This window comes from Electrophorus electricus, chromosome 6, assembly GCF_041902795.1.
Source record: "Electrophorus electricus isolate QZ-2024a chromosome 6, ASM4190279v1, whole genome shotgun sequence".
NCBI classification, from domain to species: Eukaryota; Metazoa; Chordata; class Actinopteri; order Gymnotiformes; family Gymnotidae; genus Electrophorus; species Electrophorus electricus.
In genome coordinates this window covers 9,437,957-9,461,431 of record NC_137502.1, presented here as the reverse complement: position 1 = coordinate 9,461,431, position 23,475 = coordinate 9,437,957, and the positions used below count along the sequence as shown (strand labels likewise).

Here is a 23,475-nt window from a genome sequence, read left to right as displayed (position 1 = left end):
AAAGAGCACTGTACAAATGTTGTATACACCCTCTGGGTAGAGGACCTCAGGAGTGCCAACAAAAAGATAAGAACAAACAACAAAGAAAACTAGCCAAGAAAAACCCTAGAAAACCCTAAATCAAACTGCAAAAAATCGTGTCTCATATCTATATATATCATAAATACATAGGGAAGCACTTGCCCTCTAAGCTAGTGTAATTATAAAATTGCACTAGCATTAATTAGCCCTAGCACTAGGCTAAAATAGTTTCCTGATATTCACTGCTTACCACTCAGCCAGTAAGATTATTAAGGCTATTATCTTAGAATGACAGGCTAGCTATGTTGTTATCTTAGCTATGGCAAGGCTAAGTTACTCTCTTAGCTACAGTATGTAGTTGTGTTATTTAATAAATGCAGTTTAATGTAGCATTTGTCTTCTAAAATTTGTGAAATCCATGGTTACAGCATGTAGGCACTCAAGAGCTTTTGTGTCCAAAGGTACAGAGGCAAAAGATGCTGATTCCTGGGAGGAGAAAGGGGTTGGTTCTTCCTTTAGAGAGCTTGTCCTGGGTTCCTGATGAGGGCTTCATTCTACCTTTTGGTAGGATATATGTTTCCTGGGAAGCTTGCTTTTCTTTCCTTTTGTTAATCCTGTTATATTATTGATTTTAGACAAAGGTTGGCAACATTCTTAGTGACTACATTGTTAGGTGATGTTATGTAGTATTGTCTCTCATTTTCTCTTGCTCTTTCTCTCTCCCTCCTTCACACCTAGCTTTTCTTTAAGGAGAAAGCATTATTCCAGATCGTGTAAGCTTGCAATGGGTAATTTCCCTGGGGGAGAAGTTATTGAATATGTAAGTCTATGCATGCCTGTATACAGCAACATGCTGGAGATAACATGTAGACACCTTAGGTAAGTACAGCCCCATGTATCCTATCAGTGTATTAGTGAAATACTTTCTAGCTAAGGGTTTATTTGGTTCTTTATTTTGGTAGTGACTTTGTCCACTGTTGCTCTACCACTTGGAAAGCATGTGAAGTGTGTTTGAGACCTCAGAACCAATAAACCTCCACTAAATAAACCTGCCTAATTACACAATGGTCTGCATTTATTTTTCCATATAGCCAAGGTGGGGAACTCTAATATAATTGGCATGTAGGTGCTTTCCACTTTACTGTATGTTCCCATTATGGCCAGGGTCATAAAAACTATAATTTGAGAAACTAGGTCCATGACATTAACCAGTTTTTCCCATAAATATAGTAGGGCCCCTTTTATAACAACCTGGACTGTTCTTCCTGGCTGGCTGAGTGTTGTAGGTCAAATAAGTCTTGAATTGACATATCAGTGTAGCAGGCCTTGGTCTGATTTTCAACTATTGCAATCATTTAAGTCCATTTCAAGCAGCTGCCTTTGCAGCTTTGTATGCAGCCACTGTGCCTCTTTTGGTAGAGTCAGCTCCAGTTCACTCTGAAGCACATTTCACTTTTGCTATCTTAACAGGTTCATGAATGGTTTATAGTAGGTTTTGGATGTTGTTCAGGTGTGCTATGGGCTTGTTATTTATTATGTAGAAACCTTTTGATGCTCACATGGTAGCATACGTGTGGCAGGCATTGTAGGCATAAGCAGGGTAAATGCTGGCAGGATGCTTTCTTTCTTTACATGGAGTAGTAACTATGGCCACTTCTGAAAATTGTGCTTGAGGTGGCTGATGAATTTGCACAGACAGTGCTACTACAAAGCCATTAATGTGTTGATCTGGAATGACAACTGCATATTCCCTGTATCTCTGGTTGCCTGCCAGAAATAAGGAACCGTCCACAAAGAGCACTTTGTCACATTGTAGAATGGGATTGCAAACATGGGATTGCATCTCAATGCAGTTATGATGTGAAACTTCACAGGGTATCATTAAATGTTCAGTAGGGTTAACAATGTCAAATCTTTTTATTGTAAATGTACTTTGACCAGTGGTGGGGCAGAGATGGTAACATGTTTGAGGTCAATTTGGACATTGAAGCTCCTCTAGTGTTGAAGCTCCTCTTGTTATCAGCAGTGGTACTATGTCTGCTTGCATATTAGCATATTTCTCTTTTTGCTTATTTCATCCAGTTGATTCTTTAACAGTATGATTAACAGTTCAGAGTCTTTCTCTTGTTATTTCTTCTGTCTGTTTCAGTTGATGTGATGGATAATGTATTATTAAAGTAGTTATTTGAGGCCATGGTTTCTTGTTCACGTCCTGTTCAGTTCCTCCTGAATAGCTGTCATTAGAGTGTTTATTAGTGACATTAGGAACAATGCTTTAGTTGTATTGCTGTGGTCCCACAGCTCACCCTCTCTTGTTTCATTTTAGTTTTGAAATCTATTAATAAACTCCAGAATATCTTGATTTTCAACCAACTTGCAGTGATCCCCATCAGTGGGGTACTGTTTCCTTACTGCAATATATTGCTGTGCATATTAGGTTTCTTATCATGATGCATGAGGTTAACAAGTACTGTTAGGCCTGCTTCTGAGAAAACCATCTGGTGCTAGGTGTAACGTTGTAAGCAAAGTCAGACAGGAGTTTTATTGTAATCTGGAGCCGTAGCAGTTAAACTAGCCATGGTTAGAACCAGAGAAGTGCTGTCAAGGGTAAACACAATCATAGAGGAAAACAGTCTGAGTCCAAAAAAAATAAATAAATGTAGAGCAAAAACACAGGCAGACAAATCCAACAAGGGGTAGGCAAAAATCGGAATCGAGAGTAATGGGAAAACTAGGTCAAAAACACAGGAGATCAAAAACAGGAAAAAAATGCTCGGTATGCTCAGGTAGACTGAAGGCAATACTTCACAACAACAAACAGTCTTAGAATGGCTTATATACATGGGAAACAAATGAACTCAATATGCAGGTGATGAGGATCTGATGAACTGTCGACGATTGGATGAGTCGCTCTCCTGGAGATGAACAGCGTGATGGGTATTGTAGTTTGTTTGGGTGTCAGGCAGTGTGACGCTAGGCTCTATCTAGCTGTTTTTGTTACCTAGCCCTGTCCACTTACTTGCAGTTTCAGTAGGTCATTGGCTATTCTATTTAGTTCAGCAAAGCTCCATGGTGCATACATCGGGCATATCGTAGTGTTCAGTATGGGAAGTTGGAGAGCTGAAGGTTTTTCACAGGGTGCATCAGTTTCATTACCTGTCACATTTAATATTTTTTCTCTATCAGTGCCTCCCAGGACTATACTTCTTGTGACCATTGAATGGGTGCTTGTTTGTTTGTGTCTAGGACCTAGTATGTGTCTTATTTTTTTCTGATACATTTTGTGAAAGAATCTTCTGAAGTAGCATGTAAACTGTGTTCAACAGCTGTATAAGTGTTCTAAAGTAACCAGAGCCTGCCTTATGCTAGGTCAGGGTCAGGGTTTCTTTGTGACAGGCTTAACTCTGTCAGGGTTTTGGCACTTTACATTTACATTTACATTTAAGGCATTTAGCTGACACTTTGCAGCATTCTCCTGGAAACCCTCGTTTCCTCAGCTGTTTTATTAGTTGTCTTGCCTTTTTCTCTATCTTTAGTTTCCCTCTGTTTCATGTGCAGTTCCTCGGTCTCCTTGTCATCATTTGTTGTTTCCCTGGAACCTATCAGCTTCTGAATGCAAATATGGGCTGGAAGAAAGGGGAAGCAAAAAACAAATATTCTCTCAGCTCCACAATTTCAGCAGTAGAGAGACAGAGAAGCAAATTTAAAGAGAGGCACCGCCATCTTTCTAATCCACTGCGTGGGAACATATTGGATTCACTGTTCAATACGATGTAGTAGAAGAAAACCATAAACAAAGCACAGACTGCAAGTATTGCTTTGGCACTGTTGGCTACATTAGTAGAACTTCTAACATTATGTTTTATTTACGTTGCCAACACCTGGCTGTATCCCTTGCAGGTGGAGCAAGGAGGATCCACTTGTTAGTGAAAACACAATCTCTCTACCAACAGACATTCACAAAAATGAAGTGTAACCCATATGAAATATAGTGGTACTAAAACCCCATATGTCATTTTGAGGTGTAGCTGCATGCTTTCCTGAGGGAGGGCACTATACTGATTTTCTGTGTATCAAAAGTAATAGGAAGTCCCAAATTCAGATATTACTTTCTTTTCTTCTGACATTGAAACATGCTGCTGATTAGAAGCATTTTGGTGGCAAAATACATCATGTAGCCAAGTTCTGTGTCAGAAAACAGTTGTGAAGGTAAAAGGACAAAATTCCACTGAGATATGAATGTTTGACTCTAGTCATTTTTTTCTGAGATACAGAATTGGATTTGAAGAATTCTGTGATGGGAGGCCCAGCCCACTGACAGTGTGAATGCAAGTGGAAGCAGTGAGGCCTGCCGCAGGAAGAGATTACAGAAGAGATCTGACAATTTGAACATTAAACCAGAAACCAGATAAGAACCTGTGCACATTATCCACCCTAGTTAAGTGGAACTAGTTGGAGTAACAGTTCACTTGATGCTCACACAAGGACAATACTGAACTCTGCGGAATCTTTAAGCTCCTCTAATTGAGAAACCTCGTCAAGGATCCCCACTCGAAGGGACTCCCATTATTCTTTTGACATTTCCTTTTCTTTTATTTATTTTTATTTTAAGAATTGTATGTGTGGGTTAATTAAGGTAAACCTCTTCCTCAAACCTAGACACATGCTAGTACTCTGTTGTGATATTATTAGGAGTAAGAGTACTACAAAAGAAATAACTACAGCAGTGGGAGCAGGGTGGAGCTTGCCTTTTCAGTATATGGGTGCATGTGAGAAAGCCTAGATACAAGATACAACAATTGTATAAAGCCCACACTAACCATATACATAGAAATATAAATGTAACCTTAAAATAAAAATAAAAATGTCAGTAAGCATCTGAGCAATCATGCTGTAAAAATTGTCACTAGTTTGTAAGCAGCATGAGCAATGAAGTTATATGAATGCTAATGTATTTAATTAATTTTGTTGTTTGACTAAAGATATATTTCATGCAATAACAAGCAATAGTTGGACATATTGACTGCATCAAACCTATTCTGATTAGCTTTTAAATATACTCTGAATGATTCCATGAAAAAGGTATGTTTAGCTTAGAGTGACGGAGTCTTTGGAAGTAACAAGTTAACAGGTCTCTGTACTTTTAACTAGTAAAAACAGACATGAAAGTGACCAGAAATAGTGTATTACAGTTAAATGTAAAACAATAAATTGTGGTTTTGTAAATAATTTTCTGCTTTCAAGAGGCTTGTTTGCAGAGTTGACCATAGATGCCCAGCACTCATGGAACTTGTGGCTCCAATGTAGTGAGATTATTCATTGCAAAATATTTGCAGCTGTATTCAGTGGTTACTGATTTCATAGCTTGACAACAAAAACTAAATCATGTTACAATGTCTCATTCCCACGCACATTTCAGCAGTTTTTGAAGTTCTTTTTCTGCCCGGGCAATCGATGCCATCCCTCTCAACTGGATCTTGCCCACCTGGCTGGATCACAAAATTTGTCTTGGAGAATTTTTTTCAGTCTTTTAGGATAAGAAAAATGATAAATATTTAAAATCAAAATGAACTTTATTGAAAAAAAGAATCATTCTGAGTCACAAAGGTCAGTCTCTAGAGTGAATTAGCTGACAGTGGTACCATATGGGATTCTCTAAAAGTGGAGCAAGCTTGTCTTCTCTGATAGGCTAATTCTAATTGAAGTCATTAATTTTTCTGATTGACTTGTTTTAATTTTCCTTGTTCACTCCTATTCTCTATTTACCTCTAGGTGTCCCCCTATCCTTTTGGATAACTTTTTTTGCCCTTGAAGGACTCCGGTAATCTAGTATACCTGAGTCATATAGTCTGCTTGCTACTGCTAAAAGAGTGCAGTTACTGCAGAGAGGACCCACATATTAGGTCAGACTAACCTCAGAATGTTTCTACTTTCCTCCCTCATCAGCACTGAGTACACAGATCTTAGGTAGTACTGAAAGTTTGTTATAGCCTGGTATTAGACAGTTTAACTGGACTCTTCTTGGGTTTTGAAGTTTGAGTTTCTTAGGTTTACCTCATCTCTTCCAGATAGCGATGGGTACAGCTCGTTTCCACAACTGGCACCTAAGTCTACTTGAACTCACCCACACATAGCTCAATTTTGCATTGCTTCTCAAGTCACACTTTAAAACACAGAAATAGATTATATAATGTATATGTATTTAATACATAGGTAGAGAATGTATGTTCTGAAGATTATTCTACACAGTTCATGCTGAATGAAAGGTGTGTTAGGTTTGGAACCATCCAGTGTAATTATACTGTGAATTAAAAACAAATTTTGTGCTTTGTATTATGTGTCAAATTTGGTAACCAGGCCAAAGCCTCCATACTGTCTTGACATTTTCTGTCACTTCCACAAAAGTGCTTCCTACAGTGCAATGCAGGGCCTTTAATCAAAGATAAACTGATATTGATCGTGTTCATTGTCATCCATGACACTGGCACAGAGAATTAGATGTCAATAATACAGGCACCTTGATTAATTTAAATGTGACTTTGACACAGCTTATCAATAGGGATCATATAGGAAACTCTCATGGGGAATCTGATCAGAAGGAGATTTCATCTCATTGCCCAGTTTGAGGATGGTCACTTTTAATGGGCCCCATTGACACAATGTTCAATGTAGGCACTCTTGTCTACATAGCTATAGATATAACAGAAAGGTGGAAATCATTGTTGGTCTTTGGCAGTGACAGGGATTCTGAGAGTCAGTGATCAGACTCTGACAATGGAAACAAACGGCAATGGTGAAGATCTATAAGAAAAAAAATCAAAACACTAATTCACACTGAGTTGATCATGATAAAGTTCACATGATAGTAGTAATATCGTGTGTATGCAAAAATTAGATGGCTAAAGAGTATGTGTATGTGAAATAGAGCAATACTAAAGCAATTGTATGTGAACTACCAAGGTGAATGATCCGTTGCTTATGGGTAACCATAGCAACAGGACTCATCTCCAGAACAATGAGAGGGATTATATTGTGGTCATTAATCAGACTCCTGTTCCTGTGTGTACATCAGGGCATGCACACACACACACACACACACACACACACACACAAAGAGAGAGAGAGAGAGAGACAGAGAGACAGAGAGAGAGAGAAAGCAGGACCAGCACTGAGTCATTTTCATCTGCAAGATGCTAATGTTTAGCTTGGTAATGACATCTTCTATGTAATAAGACTCAAAATTCTGATAGGACACTCATATATAACAATATGAAATCAGTGAGGGAAAAGATACACCCTCATGCACACTTGTACTACATTTCTAATGCATGATCCTGTGCTGTTTTGTTGTGTATCAAACATTACCCTAATGAAAACAGACGACCATACCTTTTTGGTCTGTTGTCATGATATTTATCAAGACCAGGCTGCCAGGCTGACATTTGGGCTGACTTCAGCATCCCTTCCCTGACTTGACACAGTACATTAGCATTTAATACTGAAAGGTCAGGACATGGTCCATTATAGTGGTCAACATCAGTGTATCTAATAGGTGTAGGGCATACCTCTGTACTGCAAAACAGTGCTTTATCAACTAAAGTAGTAGGAAAATACAATGTGTAGGATTGTGCTCAGATGGTCAAAGCATTGAAGATGGTTTGAATGTGTGAGTAACAGGTTTAAAATGTATCTGAAATGTTGACACTGACAGCTAGTAGCACTTCCGATAGAAAAGTATAGTCTAATACATACTTTGAGATGGAAATGTGCAGGGCATAGTCTTCCAAAAGATCACCTTTTAGCTGCAGGTACACAGTAAAAATTTCAATTTTCATCACATAAAAGGGTTTCCACAAGGGCCAACATTTAGTCAGTTGACACAATCCCAATGCCCTTGCTAATCTGCTGGCAACTAGGCTGCATGAAACAGAACCCTTCTGTACAACCCCAATTCCAAAAATGTTGGGATAGAAAATGTTAATAAAAATAAGTTGTGTCTTGTAAATTCTCTTCACCCAGTGCTATATTGTGAATGATACAAAGTCTTCATAATCATCTTCAATCATTTCTAATCTGATGACTGCATCACATCCCAAAAAGATGAGACAGTCAAATATTTACAATTGCATAATTTCACCTTTTCTTTTTCTAACATTCAGCACCAATTAATTACGGTGATACAAATAACAATGTGAAAACCAAAACAAGGACTGGAACAGGAATGGAGAAAATGAAATAATAACATGAGACAGGGAAACCATAGAGACAGGGACACTAGGAGGGGCCAAGCGTGACATTCCCTCATTCTTACATTATGCAGGTTTTCTGTTGTGCAATTGTACTGGTGTTCATGGCCATATTTTGTTATTCATAATGTGTCCCATATTCTCAACTGGAAACAGGTCAGGTTTGCAGGCAGGCCAATCTAGCACCCACACTCTCTGCATATGCAGCCAAGCACTTGTAAGCCAGCCAGAATGTGGTTTGGCATTGTCCTGCTGGAAAATGCCTGGATATCCCTGAAAATATCTGGATAGCAGCATATCTTGCTCCATGTTGTTTAACATTTTGTAAAATCACTGTTTCTTTTACTAACATTAAGCATTTGGGCATTGAAGATACTAGTTCATTAAATTTAACAAATGGAGCATTTTTCCCCTATTCTTCCATTATACAGATGTTTAGTTGCTCAATTGTATGGGACATTCATTGCCATATTTTGTGTTTCATAATGCACCACAAATTCTCAACTGGAGATAGGTCAAAACAGCAGACAGACCAATCTAGCACTCTCCTTGCACTTGTAAGCCAGGCAGAATATGGTTTGGTATGGTCATGCTTGAAAATGTAGGGATGTGCCTGGAAAAGACAATGTCTGTATGATAGCATATGCTGCTTTGTATTAATGGGGCTGTCACAGTTAGGTAAAATCCCCATGCTATGGTCACTGGCACACCCCCAGTGATAACAGTGCATCTATTCAGTGTTGATGTATGGCTTCTTCTTACCATAGTAAAGCCTTAACTTTCATCTGTGATTGTGTTAACTGATATCTGTTACAGTTGCATGGTGGGTTTTAAGAAAGTAATGTCTGAGGGATCTGAAATTATGCACATTGAGAATTGCTTTCCAGCCTTGCCATTTATACACTGAGATTTGACCAGACTGCTTGAATTTTTAAATTATATTGTGTACAGTAGAGTGTAAAATGCCTGAAAGTCTATTGATATGCCTCATGGAAAAGTTATTTTCAAAGTAATGGATTATGTGCTGGTGATTTTGTTTGCAAATTGGAAAACTTCCACCTAGTCTTGCACTAGAAGGACTGGGCCTTTCTTGGAGCTTCCTTAAATATAGCATGATTGCCTCACCTGGTTATCATCACCTGTTATTACACATTGTTATTACAACTTGTCACATCATTAGTAGACCTAAATTGCTCCAAATCAAAAAATTTTGGAACATCTTGAGGGCATAAATTCCAGATTAAATGTATATCTTTTAAAACATGAACTCTTGTGTTTCATGTTTTTGTTTGAATATATGTCAAAGTAAATTTACTAATGACTACTTTCTGTTTATTTGCATTTCGTTGTCTGTCCCAACCTTTCTAGAATGGGATATACTATGCTATGTTATCAATAGTGTCTTCATTTGGTGGAAAAGCATCTAGCAAACCAATATGTTATGTTATGATTCTGGTGATATGTCTGTATGTTGAGCTTCCAAATAGGTTGCTTGTAAAAACACAGACTATTAAAGCAAAGGTGTAACCTGTGGACCAGCACTGCCATGGACTCCATGAGCTGGATGAGGCAAAATTTCCTGGGGCACTTCTCTTCCTACAGGAACATTTTTTTGAAAGGTGAACAATTAGCACTCTATTGTAATTGTGTTCAGAAACTATGGTTTGCAATAGTACTTAAATGCTTAATTTTCTCACTGTGGTGTTTGGTGTGTGCAAGTCTCATGGTCCTATATTCATAAAATTATTGTTTATATATTGGAATCTTGCTTTTAAGTTTAAGATATTCTCCTCTATGAAGGAAAGGGTTATTGGTGATACATCACATATTTACAAGTTGATTATTTAATGAATGTGTGATTATTAGAGTGTATATAAATTGTGATACATATAGTCACCTTTTTCTTCTGATTCAGTTCCTATCAGCCTTTTTCCTGTCCACGTCTTACTTCTCTAGCCTTTTCCAACTTGTTTCATTATGGTCTCTTTCCTCTCTGACTCTTTAAACCAGTCATACCTTTGTCATGTTCTTACATTTGCATCTACAGTAAATCTTGGATGGGGAAAAGAACCTTTTAAATAATATGCAGAGCCTTCAATTTCACATCCTTTCTCTACAGAAAGGCTTAGTAGTTGGTATAGTCTTGTGCAGCTGCCAGCAGTAGCTTTGTGTCCAGTGTAGTTGTGGTGTCACTGTGTGCAGATCACTTAGCAGAAAGGCCCTTAGGCTACCTGCACTAACCTAGTTTCAGTCCAGAGCACACAGTAGTCCAGTAGAGCTGTGGGGGTTTTTGCGTCTGGGCTCTGCAACATATAATGACCTACACTGAGGGTGAATTACATTAATACACTGAAGTTGGTTTCTTCAACATTTGTAGTAAAGCTTTTCTCAGTTCATTTTCAATAAATGTTTGTTTGGTCATGTTTCTATTCTATTCTATAGTCCTTTTCTTAATTTCTTCCTTTATCAGGATTTACACTTAATTTGGAGTTGGTAGATAAAATTGGTTTAAAAGCTCTTTCTGCTTAAAAGAAAATATCCTCCTTTGTTAGACTCTATATCCTTTGTTACACGTGTCTGTGTGTGTGTGTGTGTGTATATATATATATATATACATACGTATACATGCATATACACAGAAATGCACTCCTTGCCTCCTGTTTAGGAAGCTATAGATGTTTGCTGCAGTTCCAGTATGTCTTAATTGCATCTCGTTTAATGACTGCTGGCTGCCCCTTTACTTCTTTTCCTTTGCCAGTCAGCCCTGTTTCTCTGTTTGTAGTTTCTCTCTATCTCCCCCTTCCTCTTACTCCTCCTCCTCCTTCTTCTGATAGCCGCTTAATCACTGTGGCAGGCTCAGCACTGCTGCGGACAGCTGGAGTGTTCACTGAAATGATATAAAGTCTCACTATTCCAGCATAGCTACAAATCTTAAAATCGTAATAACCTATTGCACTTTTTCAAAATTAAATAAATCAATATGTAATACTTTTTATGTTTTGTCTAATGTATTACACCAAAACAAGAGAAAACAATTTACAAGCACTGAGGACTACAAGCACTAACTTTTGTCTGATATCTCAAAAAATCTTTATGAAATTAACAGATATTGCAAAATTACTCTTAAACACTTTGATTTATACACGTACTATATTTGTAAGATTATGTAAGGATGCATTTTTGAAGTGTTTGCGATGTTTTGTCTTGCTTTTAGCAGGCATGAAACATTTTTTGTTTGCTGGTTACTAACTTAGTGGTAACTACAATAGCTGTTGTAGACATTAATCTGCACATTAACTGAGCCTTAAAAGAGCATAAAAAGAGAGAAGAGAGAAGTTTTAGAACCTTCTTCTAAGTAGTAGTGTACACCTGTAAACATTAAAATTTTAAACATGAAACATGTTACTGCATGGTAACAGACAGCAGTATTGGTTCCTGTAATCCAGTTTTGTATTTCAAGAAAGATGCCATTTTAGCTATATTTATATTCTCTATTTAGAATTTGCCCACCATGTTGGGTGCCTTGTTAGTATATTATACTACAGCATTCTATGTATTTGTATTTTGGTTTCTTTATTGAAGTTAACATCTGCTTTCAACCAATGAAAACCTAATCAAAATGCTATGTATACGGTTAATAATTTGCCATGTAATTCACATTTTTATGCAGCGCGAGTTAAACCTACTAGCATTCAGCTGGCATGACTAAGTTAGTATTATACTGTGTGGTGCAGGTGTAGTTGAGCATATGTATGTGGGGATAATATATTGCCTGGCCAAAAAAAAAAGATCACCACCTGGATTTAACTAAGCAAATAGGTAAGAGCCTCCCATTGGATAATTACTGCATGGGTGATTGTGTTTCAGCTGACAACAAGTTATTTAACCCTAACTGATGCAGTGAGTAGCTTCTCATTTGTTAAACAACCATGTTGAAAGACACATCCTGTAGTCATGGAAAAGATGTTAATCTGTTTTGGAAGGGTCAAATTATTGGCATGCATCAAGCAGAGAAAACTTCTAAAGAGACTGCTGAAACTACTAAAATCAGGTTAAGAACTGTCCAGTGCATTATTAAAAAATGGAAGAACAGTGGGGAAACATTACCTTCGAGGAAGGAATGTGGTCAGAAAAAAATATTGAATGATCGTGATCGGCGATCACTTAAACATGTGGTGAAATCAAATTGTAGAAAAACAACAGTAGAACTTAGGGATATGTTTAATAGTGAAGGTAAAAGCATTTCCACAAGCACAATGCAAAGGGAACTCAAGGGATTGGGACTAAACAGCTGTGTAGCCTTAAGAAAACCACTTGTCATTGAGGCTTACTGGCAAAAATGGCTTCAATTTGCTAGGGAACATAAAGATTGGACTCTGGAGCAATAGAAGAAGGTCATGTGGTCTGATGATTCCAGATTTACCCTGTTTCAGAGTGATGGGTGCATCACGGTAAGAAGAGAGGTGGCTGAAGTCTCTAGACAGAAATAAATGTTGTGACATTGCAGAAGATTGTGGAAATGATGCCACAGCGAATGCATGCCATAATCAAAGCTAAAGGTGGTCCAACGAAATGTTAGAGTGTGTGACCTTTTTTTGGCCAGGCAGTGTAAAAGAAGAGAGAATGTAAACACATAAAGATCAACACTTTAATTACTGCTAGAAACCACACTGAATTTGTTTTCTATTTATATACCCCTTATGCTGAATATGATTCTTTGTGCACCAAAAAGTGGAATGTATAGCTATAGTTGATGGTATAGTTGTTTATATTTCAGATTGAAAATAGAATGTGACTTGCTTGATGCTGGTTCAGATATTCCATAGGTCTGGTGCAGGCAACACCTGGGGGCTTGTCTGGAATCTAGTGCCCCCTTGAGAGGACGTGTGTACTGCAATGATGAGAACCAGTGTCCAAAGCTTTAAGGAAGCTTTGTGGTGTCATCTCAAAAGTGGCAGACCCCAGTGTTAAGTCATAATGGCAACTACTACTCCATAGCAAATTATGGTTTATAAGATCCAGAAGAGAGTTTCTGTTTTGAATGCTAATCAGCTACAGACCATTATACCTGTAATTGATGATGGAGACGCAGCCATGCTCGCCTAAGTGAACTAGAACTCTTTGGCTTGATTGTTGATTATCTACAAAGTGAGAAGTTGATAGACCTTGAAGACAAATGGATGTCTAAACTGCTCTTCTTTGATGACATGCTCACTGATCTGTTCACCCAAGGTGCTGCAACAGCAGATGCTGAAGAATTTGCTTCATCCCAGAAAGATCAGACACCTACTCATCAGTTGGAACATATCATACCAACTCCCCATGGTCATCTCCCTTCAGATTAATTCCCACCTACAGAAACTGTGACTATCCACATGCAACATTTACCTGTGCAGATAGACACAAACACATTCACCAGGAAGTGTTCTGTGCCAACAGTCAAGTCCATCATGACTAGTACCAGTGGTATTCCTCTGGGAAGGGTCAGTCCATCTCCAGTCTGTGTCATCAGGTTGCCTGGGTCACTGATGTAACTTTTTTGTTTCCATGTTGTGAGTTTAAGCCTCAGAGGGGTCAAACCTTTGATGCAGGTTTTGACATCTCATACAGTAGTAAGCAACTAAAAGAAGGATTACAAGATGGGTTTAGTGAAGGAGAGGTTATTCATACAGTGTTTAAAATAACTCAACCCATTGCCTTTAAGGCGATGCTCACAAATAAACATTGTCTTACTGATGAATTACAGCAGTGTCCAAACACTTGTCTAAGATAACAAAACCTACTAAGAAACTCCCTCCTGGGGGCTCATTCGCACTTTCAATACATACCCAAACACCAACAACTGAGATAAGGTGCTGATTTTGAAGCTGTATACAGTAGATCAATGTGAATTCTTCTCACTGTTTTATTTGTGGACAAGAAGGACACTGGGCTATTGGCCATCTGCTGAAGAAGCCATTGGGAAATGGTATGTGATCACTGGGGGCCCACCAGTGACTCACATCAGAGGAAAGCCCTCAGTCTGGAATTATTGTATTTAAACATTCAGGCTCACAAAATCAACTCAGCGGATGGGCTGAGGTTGATCTCCTGTTATGTACTGCGAACTAAGGACATGCAGCTATTAAAGTATCAGTTCTAACTGGCCAAAACTGTTAATTGTTTTTTAGGTAGTAATGGTATTGCAAAGATTATCAAAGAAAACAGAAAATTGCAGTGAATTTGATATTACAGCCATACTCAAGGAAACTCAGGCAATGGAGTGCAATATTTGGTCTCTGCTCTTGGGGTCTTGAAGAAACATCTCTTGCATGTTATGTGAGAGTTGGGAAGAAAAGTATAATTGTCCTAGTTGGTCAAATTCATGAAGTGAAGTAAAGAGTTAGAGCAAAGCCAAAGGGAGAAGCAATGTTATTCCAGCCCAAGACTGAGAATTATTGCCCTTGGGGTTTAGAGCCACTTTCCACTTTAATAGATCTTTCCAGTGGGTCCTTAAAATTTACTAAGATTCCTATTCAGAATTAAACTAGATATGACATCTGTCTTCCACTGTTAACCATCCTGGGCACTCTTGAAGATATTATTGAAGTGCAACCAGTTCAATGTTCCCCTAGGACTCCACAAGTCACATCCTTCACCATTGCACAGACATGTGCTATACAGCTAAGTAGCAAGGGAAGCTGTAACTCAGTTAAAACAACAGTTTGAGAGAAATGGCACCCTGCTCTTGATTTGTGTTATCTTAGCTGGGATAAACAAAGGATAGTAAGAGACATGCTGTATGATAAGTCAGATGTATTAATTAAGGTTGATGCTGGCATAGGGTGTATTCTAGGCTTCAAAACCCATGTATACAATGAAACAGCTGGCAAAAGTGTTAAGAAATGGTCTGGGTCTAATTTTGCATGGTTACAGTAGAAGCCCTTTGGGAGGAGGAAGTACCTCAAATGTTTAGAGATGATGTTGAGGCATGTTACTGAGTGAGTCAGTGTACCACTTTGATGTACCTGAGAAGCATCAGGCAGGTACCTGTGGCGATGACCCAACCAATGAGGATCAAGCCAAAGGTGACCATATTATCCATGTTCTGTGGGTCAGCAAGTGTTTTGACTATGTGACTCAGTAAAGTGGTTTCAAGTCCAGATTGTTTCAGACTAAACTAGACTGTTTTGGTCCCTTCAATGAGAAGATTGGAGGGTAAACTCTAAATGCAGACTGTGGCCTCTAAAGACATCAATTAAATTATTTTTGTACCTTTCAGAGCTAAGGTTGTGGCATGATCTAGATGTATAGTAGACCCTGGTAGGACTATCAAAACCAGCATGATTTGGAGATTTCATTCTCATGGCTGTGTCATGAAGGCCATATGTCATTATGATCTTCAACTGGGGTGCGCTAACAAATCATTTGTCACCTGCTCTTTATACTGTAGTTTTACTGATGTCATCCATACACGACATATGGACCATGTATTTTTTATCTGTGGCTCCAGCTGACAAGCTGCACAAGAAATCTGTTGTCTCCCTAATAATTGGCTTGCTTGATCAAACCAAGTTATTATCTTTTGTTACAGTACACATGGCCAAATTATGGATGAGGTATGGATGAGGCATTATGTGGGAGAGCTTACAAAGGGGTGAGTGTTGACTATGAGAATTGTACCCTGCAGTTTTAGCAAGTCCTCTAAATTGTTGTTGCTGGAACACAAGTTCCCTATGAATTTGTGGCATTTAATCATTTATATGTTTGACCTGTTGTCTAAGCGTTCTCAAGCCTAGTGAGTTTGTAACAGAAAAAAACAAGAGAGAACAATGAAACAATGGTTGAGGCTGCTGATAGCTACAAAAGTGCTTCTTAGGTGAACTACTATGTCCAACCAAGCTCTTTCTTAGAAAACAAGGATTTAGCCAGCTGGTCAAGAGAATCTACAGTGACCTGCTGGGCATGGTCTACTGCCTCTAAGATGTGTGGTTTGATAAACTGATGATCTCTGCTATCAAGTGAGAGGTTAAGGAAATGAAAAAACCTCTCTAGGCATCAAAGTGGACGTGAATCCTCTGAGTATGAATGCAGCAGTTAGTCAGAAGTAATCTCAAGATGTCTTGGAGGGTGAGAATAGCAGTTTGAGTCCACCTGAAGGGTATGAACATGTTTCAGGTGCACTCTGTGATATCAAACAAAACAGAAAAAATGCAAGAGGAATGAGTAGGATCCTTGATTTCAGTCTTTCTTCTGCCCATGCAAAGGTGTTCTGGAAATGTGTACATAACCTGTCACAAACTGGTGGGAAGTTTACACATCCACAATGCCTGAATATTGTAAATCTTCCAGGTGGTAGAGGAGGTGCAATGTAATCTCTCTCCCTTTTATTATTTCAAATTCCCCATTGAAATCCATAGTCATGGGTAAGGCCCAATGGCTGAACATATATTTCAGGTTTTTAGTGCTAGGAGGCACTCTACCCATTTATCAAAGGTACATGGCAGTTGTTACCCTTTGACGATTTTGAGACTGGACCAATCCAGTACACCTGAAGATTAGACCAAGAAAAGGTAATTTCTTTCTTCTGTAATAGAGCCCTATGCAATTATTGAGAGGGCTGAAATTGACAGCAGACCAAGCAGTTCTTAACATATTCATGTTTGACCATGAAAAGCCAGTAAACTAGCTCATGGAGGTGGCACTGGCACTTATATGGCATTCATAAGGTGCATCATGGATGTGCTGGATCATCACCCCCCATGGTTGGATGGACCAGCCCACCAAGGAGGTTCATGGTTGTCCAGAGCATAAAACATCGTCCTTTGACAATATTGAGGTGATGTATCAGGGTGTATAAGTTTTTAAGGTTGCTTGACTGTTGTCACTTTTAATCTCTGCATTGATTCCATGTGAACTGTCAGTAACCAAATGATAAGGCCAGCTTGATGGGCCCACTTCCACGTTCCAAAATACATTTGAGAAGAAACAGGTGGATCATAGGCCAATGGAAAGAGGGACTTCCTTGTTCAGTTGTCAATAGTTGATCAGTAAGCACCACTTTACAGATGGTTTTCCACTTTTCAGATGGTTTTCTAGCTCATTTATTTGGTCTGAGAATCAAAAATTGACTATAAAGAGGGAAACACTGTGTGCATCCAATCTATCTCATGCCCTGAAACCTAACTAGGATGCACTCCTGACAGTTTTGCAGGTTTAATTATGACTTTCACTGTACTTTTTAAATCATTATTGTAGTTTCTGTGCATGGTATGGTAGAAAGCCAAATGCAAATGCTTGTTTTTAGTCATCCAGTGTCAGCTACTGTCGGCAGTGGAAGCTGCTGCAGGGCTTGTGCTTCAGAGCTCTTACTGAGCTGGATCTTTTAGCATGGCTCTATTCAAACCAGTGTGATTAGTACTCCACATCATTTCAGGACACTTCTCTTTGTGCACCTTAGAAAAGAGGAAGCACATAATGATTTTACAGATATTACAGTTTTTTACAATCGTTTTCACATTTACTATGTCCACGTTTTCAAAACACCTAACACATTCACCATATCAAGAGACTATGTGAACTAAACTGTCTATATTTTTAAACTACTTTGATACAATCACCACTTCTTCCAAAATTCATAAATACCTCTTTGTCAGTGTACATCACCAGCAAAGGTCTGTGCAACTAAAGCAAATTTTGCAGATCTATAGATACTCTGTTCAAAACAGTTAATGTTCAGTTCAAAATCCAACAAAATTCTGATCATTGTGGATTGAGATGTTGCATTTTGACAGAAAAATGAAAATACACACTTGAAATATGCAAGAGAGATTATTCTGATATTAACAGAAGGTTTATTCAGTTTATTCAGTTTTTTTGTTTGCAGACTTGCATTAATACAAAAGTGGTCAAACCTGCATTGCTATATTGGAAAAATATAGTTGTAGTTTTCAGTGAAAGGATTTTCCCACTATTACAGCTGTACGTGCACTGCTGAAATACCTGGCTATCATTTCATTTAACGACTTACCCAAGTGTTTTTTGTTTGTGCCCTGTTACCATATATTTGGTGTGATGTTGATGAAAATCTATGACCAAATGCAGTGGATAGGATGGATGGACCAGTCCAAACTTCTGTTACTGATAGGCAGACAAATGTGTGAATTACTGTATATAGTGAAACTATTGATTTGTCATTACTGTATGTGTTATTGATTGTATGTATCTTTCTTTTCTGCACTGTAAGAACAAATGGAAAAATACAGTAAACCCCCTGAAGAATACTGTGGCATTTGTGATTTGTTTCAGCAAATATTGTTATTCTGGATTTCCAAAATATTTGTGGATGCAAAAATAGAGGAAAGGGAAACATAGTATATGTATTTTGCAAAGTTACAAGTTGTTTGTGTATTGAAGTTAATTGTACTTTGAGTGACAAAGCAGTCCTGTTGGAGAAAGCATATGTTATCGTTATGGCAGCATGGGTCACCTTTGGATGAAATATTTTGATGTTTTTGTGGTTGAAGTGTATTTCGCACCAGACTTTAACTGATGTGCTGAGGTGTGTTTCAAAAGCATACCGTGTAAAGAATTATGAAGAAGTGGACATGGTATTGAGACAAGTGTGAAAATGATTGTAAAAAACTGTAATGTCAAAATTTAACATTTCTAGGTTAACCGCCAGTAAAATTGTACTTTTCTGTTATCTGCCAATAAGATTCACTTTCAGCTAGGCAGAATCAGCTAGGCTTTAACTAAGTAAACACATGAGGCTAGTGGTTAAATACTGAATGCAACAGTAGGTCTTGTAATGCTATGAGCAGCCTGTAGGCAAGTAAAAAACAGCATCCTTGTATTTCACAGTTGACTGGCAAAAGCATAATGATTGTGAACAATGGTTCTTTATTACACTTTGCTTTGATGTATGTTTAATGGTCCTGTAAAAAGAAAAGCAGATATGTGATTGTTTCACTGAGTAAAATATGATTTATAGCAGAAGAGAAACAGTGAGATTGCCTACATTAGAATCATGCTAGACAAAAGCACTAGGCCTCATGCAAGAACATTATTCTATCCTTATAGTAAAATTTCCTGTTCTTTTGTGGTAAAGTCAGTTCATATCATTGTGTCATGTCAGCTTCAGCAAATGCTTATAAATTCACCAAGACTCACCTAAACAGCTCTGTTAATACAAAAGTGGGCATTTATGAGAATTGTAAATTAGCATAATTGATAGGCCAAAATGACCTTGAAGTGTCATTCATAGAAAAGTGCTCTGTATATGTAAGCTGCTTTGGATATGTAAGGTACTCTGGATATGTAAGTGGCTCTGGATAAAAGCATCTGCCAAATGTTAGAAATGTATAAGCTCTGTTGTTAAAATCTATCCTGTTTTAGAGATGCGTAAGCCAAGCAGTGGTAAATGCAAGTTGCTTGTGCATGCATTTAAGTTTAACCATGGAAATAAAGAACATATAATCTGATAAATGATTAAAATAAAACCAAAGGCTTGCTAAAATGGGTCAAGTGGAAGCTGATGGGTAATATTGCAAGGATTTTTTATGCTGGACAGTGAATGTTAATGTCAATGTTATGAATTGCTAAATTAATTAACTTTAATTGAAGATTAATTTGTCACTATATGTAATGTCTGTGGGCACTATGGCCATGTTCTTTATCATAGAGTGATGCTTAGAATATCTCATTCAGACTGTTGTTGTGACTTTGAAAAGGATAATCGCAACAAGACTATATGTGGCTTTTGCATGAGGCCTATTAGGGCTTTTTGTTGTTTTTCTGTTCTTTTGTCTTTTTAGTAGCTGTGCATATGTGGAGTTTTCTCACCATGTGTTCATTGTTTGTCATGTCATGTTCATTGATGCATTTAAATGGTAAATGTCATTTTGAAGTTCACAGACCAAATCCCAAGTGCTTATTTTCTTCTGGTTTGTCTTGTCTGCCACATAGACATGCTGACAGAGTGCCAGGCAGCTGTTTGTACATAGATATGTTTCCCAGCAGTGGGTCAGATAGAAAGCAAGTAGAATATGTGTAGGTTGAACATGAATGCTGTATTTCTCGCTCTCTCTCCTAAGTACTGGATTTGTCATGTCTTGCTGATCATACCTCCAGCCTGGACCCAGATGTGCAATGGGGAGAAGTTATGCCAGCACTGATGATGAGATACTACAACAATCAGCATCAGCTCAGAATGGTGCATGAAATGACTCCAATGTATCAAACAGACTCAAAGGCAGCTTAGAACATACACATCACACATTTCCATTCACACCAGGATTATTTAGAAACTATATAGTATTCTGTATCATGGCTTGTCATAAAGTGTTTCATCTTAGTTTAATTAGTTTCTGGCAAAATTAATCTGATAAAACTTTGGGTAAAAAATTTGAAAGCTTTCAAATGATGTAGAATTACTGAAAAAACATAAGTCATCAGATCTGCACATTACTCCCTCAGTCATTACATAACAATGTATGCAAAATACTATCTATGCAATCCACAGCTTCCATGATGTGGGTCATACTATGCTAATAATTCAATTAATCTTCATTATCTTTTGCTTTCTCTGTTTGAACTGTATGAACCCTGTTTTTCCAATCATATAGTTGTTTTTGGGGTTTTTTTGTTAGAAGAAACACAATGAAAGATTTGCTAAATTATATAACCTTGGGTTAGATGTTCTTTCTAATAACGAATGCTGTAACTTTAGTATTAATAAATGTGTCTAGCACCTTCAGCACTATGTCAATGTATGCTATTGCTGAATAATAATCCTCTGAAATTACAGGCAGTTAAAAAGATCTGTAGTAAATGCATGGCACTGGGGTAAAACGTGTGCTCCAGCTTCCTTGCCCCTGAATTTGACTCTGATATTATGGCTTGTGTTGCGCTCCTTGGATGGGACACCCAGGTTTGAGTGGCAGTCTGGTCTCTGCCCTCCTGCCAGGGAAGAAGTGTGATTTGGAGAAGGGCCAGTACAAGACCTTTGGCACTTAACAAATATCTACAAAGACATTTGTCAAACCATCTACTTTTTAGATTGCAATTTTTTAAGGTGTAATTTTAAGGTGGTTGTGATTTGTTTTGACTTCAGTCTTCCAGGTAAAGCAGTAAATGATCATTTATTTCAGGATCAAAACAAGTCCGGAGAGTACTGCACTATAAAATGACACCACTACACAGCTTGTTTCCAACTACCAGACAAGATTACACACATCAAATAATGTTCAATGATTTTTGCTTTCTCCTCAGTTTGGTTTAGCAGCACACATATCCATGCCTCACACACAGGACTCCTCTAACTCTCAGAGGCAGGCCGCCAACATTTCTTTTGTATGCCATCTCCATAACAACAGCTTGAGTGGTTCAGAGAGAGAGAGGTAGTGGCTGAGTTTCTGTCATTCACAGTGTGGATGGAGAAAGCAGCAGTGACGGTAGCACTCGCAAGTGTGTGTGTGTGTGTGTACGTGTGCGCATGCACTTGTGTGTATGTGTGCACATGTGAATGTGAGTGCTTGTGTCAGACACTCAGAGAGTAGTAGAAGAGCTGGTTGGGAGTTGGGGGTGTGTGATGGGTAGGAGAGTATCAAAGCGCAAACAGACACCGGAGATCAATTGCCGCCACACATGGTGAGAAAACCATAGCTTTTACTTCTTTTTGGCAGAGCAAGAATGCGTGCATGTGTGTGTGCGTGTGTGCGTGCGTGTATGTGTGTGTGCGTGTGCATGTTTGCGTGTGCGTGTGTGTGTGTGTGTGTGTGCTTTGCAAGACATGAGCCTGTGAAGTTATGTAACATTCAGTAAGCAGAGAGAGGAAGTGTAATAGTTATACTAGTGGTCCACTGCAGGTAGGTGAGAGAGATAAAGACTTCTCACTCATTGATTGTGTGTAGCTCTTCTCATTAGACAGGAATATTATCATTTAGCAGATGCAATTAGTATAACCATAGATGTTAATTTTCCCCTGCAGTTCATTATGAGGAGAAAGAAAATGGCATATTCCATTACCTTTGTTAATTGGAACCTGTGGACCTGTGGTTTTGACATACTGGAGTGGGTCAGTATTAGTAAATGCAGCCTGTTGGTTTCTCCCACGAGCCTGGTGGTGGTGATCACTGGGTAAGGGCAGGCTGTCAGCAGTAGACTTGCCTGTGCTTCTGTTAAATGCCTTAATTTGCTCTGTCCTTGGGTTTGTAAAGCAGTCTTGTCTCAGATCAAGAACATGAACACTTTTTTATACTGATGACACACAGCCGCGCATCAGGAATAATGGCCTAAAGGCAGGCAATTAAGTGACAGCACCTGAGAAAGAAGATAAGGTTGGGTGTCTTAGATGGGGACTAGCTTTTTCTCCACTAAATGTTTCTAAAGGGAGTCGACTGCACACTGTTATTCTGACTCTTGTGCTGCATTGGTGATTAGGACATGTAGCTAGCCTCCTGCCATCAGTAATAAGACTCTCATTCAGCAGGTGTTAAGGACGCATTACATTGTGGGGGGTTTTCTCACTCAACAGTTATTTGGCAGTTTCAGCAGAGAGGTGCAGGAGCCTGTTGTGAATGGCAGGCCGGAGATGAATACTCTCCCACTATATTTGATTTTCTTTTGGATTACATTCTTTCACCTGAATGAAATGTAATGCGTTTTAATATTTGTGCCACTGCCTTTGCAGCTGAGAATATTATATTAACACAGTGAACCTGGTTTTGTTTCTTTTAAGGTGTATTATTATGTATGATTGTGTGTGGGTGGGTGAGCGAGAGAAAGAGAGAATGATAGAGTGAAAAAGTGAAATTCCTAGTGTACTGGAGGCTTAACTCTGTCTATGCCTCTTCCACTTGAAATAACTTTCCTGCCTTGGCTTTTGTCCCACTGTTGCATTATTTATCCTCACATCTTGTCTCCCTCGCCTGTCCGTTCCTTCACTTCTTCTCTCCATCCCTCTAACAGGCTAACTTGAAGAAGTTTATGGAGTATGTTCAGCAAAGGAGTATTGAAAAGGTATCAAAGTTTCTGGAGAAAGGGCTCGACCCAAATTTCCATGACCCAGAGACTGGAGGTAAGTCATATAATGCTCACAGTGTGTGATGAGACCTTTGTGATAAGACACTTCCAAAGACAGTGGTTGCTTCATCCTCTTACCCTTGCTGTCTCAGAAAGGTCTACTCTATGTGGTGGGTTGTTCTGAGAGCTGTAGTTTTCGGTGGAC

The 23,475-nt window shown here is 38.5% G+C and overlaps 1 protein-coding gene across 14 annotated transcripts in view; it reads left to right on the top strand.

Moving 5' to 3' along the window:
• shank3a (SH3 and multiple ankyrin repeat domains 3a) overlaps positions 1–23,475 on the top strand; it is a 229,440-nt gene that overhangs the window by 126,589 nt on the left and 79,376 nt on the right. For 13 of the 14 annotated variants that reach the window (XR_014124032.1, XR_004775895.2, XM_081715340.1 and 10 more), the window contains one exon: positions 23,217–23,325. Coding sequence is in view for 12 of the 14 variants with exons in the window: in XM_081715340.1 (XP_081571466.1) it covers positions 23,217–23,325 (109 nt within the window). In the remaining 2 variants the exon portion in view is untranslated. Of the gene's footprint in view, positions 1–21,747; positions 21,897–23,216; positions 23,326–23,475 lie in introns of those variants that run through there. The other variant, XM_081715347.1, reaches the window with a different exon arrangement.